The following is an 11,712-nucleotide window of genomic DNA, read 5'->3' as shown; positions in this document are numbered from 1 at the left end:
AAGACTTAGAGCCTGATTTTTTTCTAGTGGCCTGTGGAGTGCAGGGAGGGAGCGAGCACCATGCAATGACACAGAAAGGAGCCTGGCTCATTTTACCACCAGGGAGGATACCTAGGTCCCATATTGTTCCTGTGCAGGAAACAGGCACAGCCTGGTAGGCCAAGAGTTGTAGATTAACTTGTGAAAGCTGCAGTTGTTTGAACCTTTTTCAACTTAATACAGCAAAGATAATTCTTTATGAGAAAACAAGTGAAATACCATGTACTTTGTGACCTAAAATAAAGTGACTTTAGATCTGATTTAGAGTTTGAAACAAGTAGTCAGGGAGAAAACTCACAAGACTATATACCTGCACAATTTTCTTTTCAAGTGGATGGCTTAGGAAACAGGGGAGAAACAACCCAGAAATTTTAACCACCACCAAGTACAGAACTTGCTTTTAAATAAAAAAGCAAGTTTAGTGAAAGCTGAGGTAGCTAGAGGTCACCTGTTTACATTTGTCCTCCAAAACATTCTTCTTAGTACAACTGGCTTGCATACACTTAAATATAATTTCAAAAAATAGGTTTCCAGATTACTCCGAAATTTAGACTTTATGACTGCACTTTTACAGGTGACTGTGCTTCCCAGCAATGCTTGTGAAAGCTGGTGGCTGTTACCACACATTAGCAGAAAGAAAAAAAAATAGTGACCCTTTGATTTACAAATTCTCTATTTTATAGTCAATAATAACTTAAGAGCACACACAAAAATCATTTTTAGACACTTTCCTAATATTCCTAAGGTTATCCTGCATCATGTAGTCTCTGATGTCTGATTAGGTCTATATTCTGAAGTTTAACCCATAATTAAGTACTTTTTATCACTTTCTCCCCAGGATGAATTCTTTGATATTCAGTATGGAATGAACTTCAGTTGAAATATTTTCCACATGCATTTTACTTACAGTTTTCCTCCAGTATGAGTCCTCTGGTGATTAGTAAGGGAAGAACTCTGACTAAAAGCTTTCCCACATTCTTTACATTTATAAGGTTTTTCTCCTGTATGAATTCTCATGTGTGTCATAAGGGATGAACTTTGTCTAAAGGCTTTCCCACACACTTTACAGTTAAATGGTTTCTCCCCAGTGTGAATTCTCTGGTGCTGAATTAGAGCTGAGCTTTGGTTGAAGGCCTTTTCACAATCATTACATTTATACGGTTTCTCTCCAGTGTGAATTTTTCGATGAGTATTAACTGCTGAGTGGGAACTAAAGGCTTTTCCACATTCTTTACAATTATATGGTTTCTCTCCAGTATGAATTCTATTGTGTATATTAAGCCGTGAAATCCAGGAGAAAGCTTTTCCACACTCATTACATTTGTAGGGTTTTTCTCCAGTATGAATTCTTTGATGTTGTATGAGAGCCGAGCTTTGGCTGAAGGCTTTCCCACATTCTTTACACGAATAAGGTTTCTCACCTGTGTGAATTCTCTGATGTATAATGAGAGCTGAGTGGTAACTGAATACTTTCCCACACTCATTACAATTAAAGGGTTTCTCTCCAGTATGAATTCTATGGTGCCTACTTAGCCGTGATATTGAAGTAAAGGCTTTCCCACACTGACTACATTCATATGGTTTCTCTCCAGTATGAATTCTATGATGCTGAATAAGAGATGAGCACTGGCTAAAGGCTCTCCCACATTCATTACACTTATAGGGCTTTTCCCCTGTGTGAATTCGCTGGTGATTATTAAGGGATGAGCTACCTTTAAATGTTTTCCCACACTCATTACATTTATAGGGTCTCTCTCCAGTGTGCATCCTCTGATGTCCAATGAGAGATGTAGTGAAACTGAACGCTTTTCCACAGTCACTGCATATGTAAGGTTTCTCTCCAGTGTGAACTCTCAGGTGCTGAGTCAGGGATGAGCTTTGGCTGAAGGCTTTCCTACATTCCTTACATTTATAGAGCTTCTCTCCAGTGTGGATTCTCTGATGTTTACTCAGGGAAGAACTGTGGAGGAAGATTTTCCCACATATGTTACACTCGTAACATTTTCGCACTGTATTGACTCCCAGTTGTTTAAATAGAATTGAATACTGCTGTGAATGGGGTTTCCTTCCTCTGGAAACAATTCTGGGTTTCCTAATAACTGATGATATTAGACCAAGATTTTTCTCAAGTTCAATACCTATGAGGTTCCTCTCCTTTGTGTAGGATTTTTTTATGGTAATTGAGACTTTCCTGAAAGGTTTGTTCTTTTTGCCTTGCTGCTTCTCCAGCTTGTCCTCATTTATGTAGATTTTCTCCAACTTGAAGTTAAAAGTACCATCACCTATGAGTTTACTCATTACTTCCTGATAGTCTTCTTTGGAAAATGTGGTTTCAAACAAGCTCCCCCACCCTAAAATAAATAAAACATGTAAGTCTCCCTTGCATTGGGAATAAAGAAAAGTGACATCAAAATATACAAGGATCACTAACAAATATATGCTCAGAATCTAAACAAATACAGAAGTTCTAAGAAGTGATGAGAACTGTATGAAAACAAAAACGAGGTGATGTATAAGGGTGAACAAGCTGGTATTTTAAACTGTGTGATGAGAAAATTAAACATGAGATATAACTAGCTGGCCATGCAAACATGTAGGTATAAAAATAACTCCAGTTAGAAAAAAAACTTTGTGTTTGAGAAACATAAAGAAGTCCAGTTTGTTTAAGCAAGAGGGAACAAGGGAGGAGTGCTGCAAGGTGAAGAGGTGGGCAAGTGCTGTGTCATGTAGCGCCTTCTAAAATCTAGAAAGGCATTTGGAATTTCTTATCAGGATCACTGGGGGTTGAGAGGGACACAATTTTGTTGAAGAAGAATAACTATGGTGTTGTCTGTCAAGGGGGTAAGGGCAAAGTAAACAAGGGCATATGGGGAGCAGCCAGTCAGGAGACTGACAAAACCCTCCTGGACGGAGGAGATGGCAGTTTGCAGTGGCATGGCAGTGGAAGCAGGCACATTTGACCTGCTCTGGAGGTAGAGGTAACCGGCATCTTCACCTACTAACAGTGTGTGCAGAGTAAGTAGAAAACAGGATGCAAGAGTAATACCTAGCTCTTGGCCCGGACAGATCAATGGAGACAGGGCCATGCGATAATATGGGAAAATTGAGAGAAGAGTACTTTCCAAGGACAGTTTTGTCCACTTTTTTGATTACTTAGGATACAGTGCAAGAAACAGAATCAGTTATTCAAAAGGAATAAATATATTTTATGAAAGAGCTTTTATTTCCTTAAAAAGAAAGGAGATATACAATCATGAGAAAAATTCAGAAAACTATAAAAATGAAAATGTAGTTTACCCATAAACACATGCAATGAAATCCTATTACATGTGAAATTTAGCACACCAGATTTTTTTTGTACATTAAAAAAATCTTTTACTTAAGAAATAAAAACAGACTGAAACTAAATTTCTCCCTCCCCCCTCTTCATTTAAAAAAAAACAAACTGTGGGCTTCTCTTCATGTAGATAAATGTAGGATGACACCATCTTTTTAAGGGCCGTGTAATATTCCAGTCATGAACACATCATCATTTACTAAATCCCTTCTGAAAATCATTTAGATTTCTTTTTCCCCAGTAATCCCTCATGTTGTGCCCTGGCTGGTGTGACTCAGTAGATTGAGCACCGGCACATTCTTTTACACATTCTTTGCAACTTTGCACAATTGTAGAATTATTTTCTTAAGACAAATTTCCAAACCTGGAATTGATTTTAATGATGCCAGATAGATTGTACCTATCAAAATCCCACTAAAGATATTGCATGACAGTATGGGGACAGTGGCGCAATGGATAACGACGCATCTGACTACAGATCAGAAGATTCTAAAGATATTGCATGTCACTTGGAGAGTAGCAAAACACTGGATATATATTTCTTAATTTCTGGTAATTTAATAAGAAAAAAATGGTATCACTGTTTTAGTTTGAATTTCATTGATTATAATGAGGTTGAGTAGTTTTGAAAAAAATCCTCAGTGAATTTTCAATTCCCATTCCTTGCCTTTTTAATCACAATACTCATGCCTTTGTGCTGTAATTACTCTCTGGACTTTTTATCTTTATATCATACCTTTGTATCTACAGCCACAGCAGTAATATCAACAGGGAAAAACTAAAAATTAAAATTTGTAAAAGACTGTTCAATAAAATATGGCTTAACAATACAACAGAGTCCTTTCAAAGAGGTAGGCCTCTACTTCATGAGGGTTGAACAATTGAAGGACATTCCCAATTAAAAACAGGCTCAATAACAACATGTATAATCAATCTTTCTGTTTCTCTCCATCTGTGTGTGTCTGTCTCTCTCGTGCACAAACACACTCAAACAATACTCACACAGTCTGAAAGGATTAACAGTAAAATACCAGCAAAGGTGCAATGTGGTTGGTAAAATTTCAAGGGAATCTCCTTTTCCAGCTCCTCTTATTTATTATACTATGTATACCTTGTACAAATAAATGCATATTGAAGAATTAGAGCCCATTTGGCACCAGTGATTTTTCTGACAACCAGAAAGCTCAGAATCAAGTCAGAAACTCATCCTGGCTACCCATTCTGGTACTTTCTACAGATATATTTACGTTCTAGAGTGCTGAATGAATTTCTATTTTATTTTATCATTATTCTTGCAGTCGGCTTCCTTGAGTTATTAGTAGAATATGGCAGAGTATACGTAAAATATGTAGTAGAAAAAAGATCCCTGAAATGAGAAAGACTTGGCTCTTCAAAGCAAAGGGCCTTTCTTAACAATATTAAGAAATATAAATAAACATCCTGATACAGCCTAATGAATTCTGAATTCTAAAGATAAAGAGGATATCCTATAATTTGAGACAGAAGACAAGACCAAAAAACATGTATTTCTATACAGGAAATAGAGGAAGCAGGATCACACTAACAGATTTTTTAGCAACAAGAGATTCTGTAGCACTCCAAATACAGTGGAGCACAATTTGAGCAATTCTGGGAGAAAACCTGATGCCAGAATTCTAGATCTAAACATAATTCCCACAGGAGAGGTAAAAAAACTGACTTTAGACAAGCACAAATATAGTACATGTGAACCTTTCTGAAAACATTTTTTAAGAACACATTCAAGTCAAACCAAAGGGAAAGATGTGAAGACAGAGTTCCTGAAAGGACACAGAAGACTGAGTGGACACAGAAAGCCTGCCTCCTGCCATCAAGAGAAATAAATGCTGGCCCTAGCTGGGGTGACTCAGTGGCTTAAGTGCCAGACTGTAAACTAAAGGGTCACTGGTTCGATTTCTGGTCAGGGTACATGCCCAGGCCGGTCCCCGGTTGGGGGCATGCAAGAGGCAGCCAATAGATGCCAATAGATGTTTCTCTCTTCCTCTCCCCCACCCCTCTAAAAAGAAATAAAAATTTTTTAAAAAGATAAATAAATGCTAGATAAGCAGCAAAAGTCAGAGGAGAGAGCCATCCTCTGGTACCAGAAACAAAGATAAAATTCAAAGTAGAACAGAGAGTGAGAGCTTAGGACCCAGCAACCCATGGAGTTCCAGCGACTGAGACCCAAGTCCTGGTAGCTGGGGTCTGGAACATATTATCTTAAAAATTTTCACAAAAGATTTAGTCATGATGAATATCTGCAAAATTTCTGCCTACATTTCATAACTGTTACCATTTTGCTACCCTGCCCTCTCTCCCTCATGTTGTATATGAATATAAGCACAGCTTTTTTTTCAGCTGAATTATGTGTAATAAGTTGCAAACCAGAAAGTCAAAGCAAAAACCCAATATGGAACAATGAGATTGTACTTAATGTTAAAAGGTATGTGAAAACCACAAAAAGGAAATAACTTAAGAAAATAATCCAGAAAAGCACAAAAAAAGGAGGGAGACAAACCTTCACACACTATGTATTATATATTCTGCACTCAAATTACAAGGGGAGTATTTTTTAAAAAGTGCAATCCAAATCGGAAGAATCCACCTCTCCCTCTGAACCTCCTACATCAAGTACTCAAAAGGTAAGACTGTGAAGCTACATCCTTTCCAGCATTTCCCACCTGGCCAGGGCCATCAGCAAAGGCCCTGGTCAGTGTCAGCTGAGAGCAGCCTCCTGGCTGGCTGGCAGGCAGCGTCCCACAGATAGACCAGATAGGCCCATTCCCCAGGGACCGTCACTCACCTAGACGTGCACCGTAGGAAAGTCCATTTCCCACCATCCAGGGGTCTTCCCCTTGCTGTAACTGGAAGATAACCTTTGGTTTGGAAAACAGAATCCCTGTGTGTGAGCAAGAAAAAGAGAATGAGTCCATGGCACAGGCACAAATAGCCATCCTGGCCTGTAGATCCAGGCCCAGTGTCTTGGGCCAAAAGGACAGTCCAAGGAAAGAGAGAGGTTTGTTCTGAGAGGGGCTTAAACCTGGGCTTCCAGGGAATCAAGAAAAAGGCTAGAGCTCTGGCTGTGTACTCCTCTAAGCTGGAACCTCCTGTGAGTCACAGGGAACAGAGGCCAGGGACAGGAGACAGGAAAAGCACAGAAAGAAACGTCACCAACTCTATGAAGTTGAAACCTTCGCAGCAGCTGAGAGGAATAGCAACTGCTACCCTCAAAGCCCACCTACTGCAGTGGTGGACTGAACCTGCGTGAGCCCTCAATGTCCTCCTTGGAGAGAACACCAAGATGCACCCCCAGCAGAGTATACATCGCCAGGCAGAGCCTTACCCACAGAACCTGAGTTGAGGCAGGGCCTCATCCACAGAGCCCGGGACAAGGCAAGGGCTCAACCAGTGAGCCCAGGACAAGGCCCAGCCTTACCCAGGGACACCAGGCTGTGGTAGTTCTCCAGCATCACCTCCCGGTACAAGGTTCTCTGTGCAGAGTCCAGGCACAGCCACTCGTCCCGGCTGAAGAGCACGGCCACGTCCCCGAACGTCACGGACTCCTGTAATAGCAAAGCCACTTCTGCTTGCCCAGAACCATCCCCACAAGGGGATGACTGAACAGTAACCCTGCTACCACTCAGGGCCCTGAGGATTTCAAGCCAAACTCTTCCTAACCCCCTCAGTTCCTAAGCACGAATCCATCACACACCTTCTGTGCAAGAAACCCTGTGCCCTCAGAATCTGAACAGCCACCAAACAAGACAAGCACTTAAAGTCATTAAACAAACCAGAATGACAGAGATGCAGGCCTTCAGATGTGGAAATGGACAATCATCGAGACCAAACTCCTTCCACAGGTGAGGTGTCAGCATCAGGTTTTAGAAGGAGTCTCCAGCACATTCCCTCAGGGAGGAACAGGTGTGCTGGACTGTCCCCATCTTGGGCCATCTTTGTGTCCTGGGTGAGGGGAGGCCCTGAAAATGCCCCAAGCATGGCTTTGTCAGGACAGGGCCCAGGCAGTGGGCTGCACGAACCCTTCAACAGATCCCGGTGCAAAGGCTGCAGATAGAGCCCTCCCATCCACCCAGAGGCCCTTGCCCACCTCTCCCCAGCTTCCCTAGACCACTCACCTCTTTTAAACTAGTGACCCCTTTCTTTTCTTATTAAGAATCTTTTTCTTTAAAAGCAACTTAGCAAAGATCAATAAGTAAAAGAAAAAGAAATGTTAACTTTCTACCACAGAAACAAGTTTTGTTAACTTCTTCCTATGTGTCCTTTCAGATTTTTTACATGCTAAAACCGCTTTATATTTAAACAAAGACAGAAGATCCACTGCACGTTTTATTTGTTGTCTCTCATTTCATTGTATAGGTCAATCAGTTCATGTAACTAATCTACTGGTGGACATCTGGGTTATTTCCACTTTAGTAACTCTAAAAATGCCGGCTTGAGCAGCCCTGCAGGTCACCGGGAAAGTGTGCAAAGCTTTCTTCCTTAGGACACATTTCTAAAGGTGTCAGTGTAGAGTCACAGCATGCTTTCTCTTTACGGTCCTCCAAAGCCAGGAAGGAGGTCGAAAGGCCAGGAATGTTCTCTGGCCTGCAAGGGCAAACACAAAAATGAGAGGCTGTCTCAGTCCTTTTCAGTGTGTGTAAATCTTTTTAATAATGGCTAAAAAAGCCTCACCACACAGGAAAGGGTCCTCAAGGACTGGTAACCATCCCTTGGAATGAGTCAACCCCCAGTTTCCTGGAAGACATGGGCCTAACTTGTTACCTGACAAATTTGCCACACTGTAAACCTGGGTTGGATAATCCACTCATTTGCCTTCAAGGAGCTTTCCACCTTTGTGATCTCTTTAGCAGATCGCCTGGGATACACATCACACTCTGGCCAAACACTCACTTGAATGAGGTTTTTGTTGGTCTTCTATTTTTGTTGAGAAGTTTTCTGGGTTGGAAAGAGATTATGTTTTGAAGTATGCTTCCCATGAGCCATGAAAGGGTAAAGAAGGGAAGACAGATTTTTTTACATGCTTTCAGATTTTTTACATGCTAAAACCACTTTATATTTAAACAAAGACAGAAGATCCACTGCACGTTTTATTTGCTGTCTCTCATTTCATTGTATAGGTCAATCAGTTCATGTAACTAATCTACTGGTGGACATCTGGGTTATTTCCACTTGAGTTCCATTGCTGCAGACTGGATGCTTCCTTGCTCAGGGAAAGCTCGCTTACTTCCTCCAACCTGTCACCTCTTTCTTCTCTTTTTGCCATCTACATGAGCCCAGTACTGCTTGTCAGTCCAAAACTGCCCAATACTGAGGCATGTGTCCCTGACCACACCTGCTGACTCAGAGGTCCTCTTTCCTGGATCCTCCTAGAAAAATCACCTGGACCCTTACCAGGTACTGCCATGGTTGACTAGGAAGGCAAAGGCGCTGCCTTTCCTGCATAAATCCCTCATGTTGTGAGGGAATCATTTGACTCTTCCATGTCTTCACCCTTCACAGAGCACAGATACCCTGGATCCCTCACAGAGCTCTGAGTGTGACCGTGGATGGGACCTGTGGCCCATTGAATTCCTAGTCAGCAAGGACTTAACTGTTAAGCACAGAACTGACAATAAGTCTGGCAGTGAGTTGAGGCAGACTCCCTCTGATCCGACTGGGGCTTCCTGCCCAGATAAGCTCAGCAATGAGTGGAGCATGTTCATGAACCTCTGAACCCAAAAGGCAGTTCGAGGAAGGAAGCCTCACTCACCTGAGCCTGGGGTGGAAGCAACTCTGTGGCCATTTCCCCCTGCCGGCTGCCCTGGCTGCAGGAGGCACCTGTAAGGAAGAAGGAAGCTGTGACACTGTCCACACTGTCAGCACTCCCATACTTCAGGCCAGGCCACCACCACTGCACAGGGAGCCCCTGAAGAGGGAACCTCCAGAGAGAGGGGCCCTCAGCATGCCCCCAAACTCCCCATCACAGGCCTGCTACCTTCCAGCCAGTGGTTTGTGAATAAAGGATAATCCAACTAAGGTGTGAGAATTATCTGAAAATGCATGAACAGAGTGCAGGGCCATCAGCCCAGGCTCAAAGATTTAAAGCAATGAAAAATGACACAAATATTCCGCACATCAGCACTTTGATACTTTGAGCTATAATAACTGTAATTATGACAACAAAAAGAGGGCTACACAGGCCTGACAAGCCCAGGAACCAAAAGTAACCTGAGGACAGTATGCATGGTGACTCCTAACTGGCCCATCAACCTTCACAGTAGGCGAGCCCTGCCTACTATCCTCCTGCAGCTAAGACTCTTTCTCTGCCGAGTCAGAGGAACTCCAGCTTCCAGCTCCTTCAAAAAGAGCACCGAGTCCAGAACTCAACTCAGACCTCCCTGCTGTCACCTTGCTGCACCCACCGTCTCCTCCAGAGACTGCCCGAAGTCACCAGGCTACACCCACCAGCGCAAGCGCCACACATCTCTCTCCATCTTGCTTTTCATCCAGTCCCGGAAATTTCCCCAGCTCTGCTTCTTCTGCCTTCTTAACCTAGTGACCTGCCTTACATTTTTTCCTCTGATTCCGAAAATATACAAGGAACTGTACGCCTGCTATTCTCGGAGCATTTCTCAATCCACTCAGTCTTGCTTCAAGGCATGTCCTCAAATAAATCCTTATGGGTTTGAAGGCTTCTTTCATTGACAATTTTAATTCTTCAAGTGTCATCTGAAGAGCTTGGTGTGCTGTTCAGAAATAGCTAACCAAAAATTCTTCTGTTCTCTTCCTCTTGGAAGCTGCGCTTCCCTTATGAAAAAGAGTTACCAAACCTCCCTGTGTGAAAGGAACCATTACCGACCCACCTTCCCTTTCCCACCTCCTGAAATACAAGACTCAGAAGGAATAGCGTCGCTGGCTAGAAATGAACTTTAAAGACAGAGTAAAAGGACGTTACAACAACAAAAAAATAGTTAAGTCATTCTAGGAAAACGATGCCAAACAAGCAAGGTTTACAAGAACGGATAAATCTAAAGTACATGTATGCTCTGGGGAAGCGGGGAACCAACAAACACTACAAGCCGAAGACCACCACAGAGTTCACGAACCCCGAAACAAGACACTGTTCGCTGCAATCCTTTCCCACGGCCATTCCTCACGGAGCCCGGCCCGGGCACAGGCCCAGGACGAAAGCGGCTGCAGCTCCAACTTCCGGCCTCCAAGTTGGCCCCTCTGGGCAACGCCCCCTCCCCGGGCCGCGTCCACTTGCCCGGGCCGCCACGGCTAGAGCGCACCAAGCTGGGACTCGGGCTCTGGCCCCACCGCAGGAGGTGCACAACCTGGGCCCTCTCTCACCGGCAATCCGTACTCAGCGCCGCCGCAACAGGTCGCGAAGCTGCCAACCTCACCGGAGGCAAGCGGAAGACCTAGGGTAAGAACAGTTCTCACCGAAGCCGCCGAGCTTCAATGCGCCTGCGCACCGGAGAGCCGCGGGGTCCCCAGCTTGAGGCACGGTGCTTTTCCTTTCGAACTCTATTTCCCAGATGCAGCCGCGGCAGGCACCTCGACGGTGACCAGGAAGGATCAATAGCAACAGGCCTGAAGAATGCTCCCTCCTAGAAGCCAGGGAAGGTTGACCTACATCTCGAAGCATCAGCTCTAACCTCTTATCCTCTCGTTCACCCTTTTTATTCGTGATTATAATGACAATGATGATAAGAGGGAAATATGATAATGTATTTTAAAATGTGGAACATTACGCACTCTCTGATCCTTATTCTTGGTTGGTAAGAGAAGTGTTCAAATCCGTTACAAATTTTTGTCTAAATTATGTCTAAATTTTGTGGCCTCTAAAAGATATATTTTTAACTGGCATTCACATTAGGTAAAAACAAAAACAGAAACCCAGTACGTCCCTTTCCATAACACTCATTCTTTTAAAATGGTTCATTATAATCATGAAGCTTGTCTTCAGCTTCGACTACAATCCCCTTCTTCAAACTGCATTCCCATGACTGGCACCGTACATACCAAATAACATGAGCTCAATATGTTAAATAAATAGTTTTTAAAATATTCAACATTATAGCTTACAAAGGAAAACCTAATTCTAAAGGGCATTTGAAGGTAGAAAATAAAGAGGTTAACTAAATATGCCAGGAAAATGTGAAAAAGAAATCTGGGATCACAATGTTACAATAATATCTTTTCAAAGTAAAAAATGATTAAAATTGGATACATGAGTTGTTTTGTGTTGATAAAAGATACACATGACTAACCACACACGACTAACCATTAGGGAAATGCAAATCAAAACCATAATG

At 42.7% G+C, this 11,712-nt stretch overlaps 1 protein-coding gene across 8 annotated transcripts; it reads right to left on the bottom strand.

Moving 5' to 3' along the window:
- Positions 1 to 699: 699 nt before the first annotated feature.
- ZNF879 (zinc finger protein 879) lies at positions 700 to 10,884 on the bottom strand. 8 transcript variants are annotated; one of them, XM_045850482.1, is made up of 8 exons: positions 10,745 to 10,827; positions 9,162 to 9,229; positions 8,174 to 8,347; positions 7,528 to 7,996; positions 7,186 to 7,371; positions 6,831 to 6,957; positions 6,198 to 6,293; positions 700 to 2,390 (listed from the first exon to the last, which is right to left on the bottom strand). In XM_045850482.1, exons 5-8 carry the CDS (start codon positions 7,267 to 7,269, stop codon positions 943 to 945), a joined length of 1,755 nt encoding a protein of 584 aa, XP_045706438.1. In that variant the 5' UTR covers positions 7,270 to 7,371; positions 7,528 to 7,996; positions 8,174 to 8,347; positions 9,162 to 9,229; positions 10,745 to 10,827; the 3' UTR covers positions 700 to 942. The 8 variants fall into 8 exon arrangements, with proteins under 8 accessions (XP_045706438.1, XP_045706439.1, XP_045706440.1 ...); XM_045850483.1 differs by lacking the exon at positions 7,528 to 7,996; XM_045850484.1 differs by lacking the exon at positions 7,528 to 7,996 and having other exon boundaries at positions 8,303 to 8,347.
- Positions 10,885 to 11,712: the final 828 nt, after the last annotated feature.

This window comes from Phyllostomus hastatus, unplaced genomic scaffold, assembly GCF_019186645.2.
Source record: "Phyllostomus hastatus isolate PE091 unplaced genomic scaffold, TTU_PhHast_1.1 phas_contig_81, whole genome shotgun sequence".
Taxonomy (NCBI): Eukaryota; Metazoa; Chordata; class Mammalia; order Chiroptera; family Phyllostomidae; genus Phyllostomus; species Phyllostomus hastatus.
This window is presented reverse-complemented; position numbering and strand designations above follow the sequence as displayed.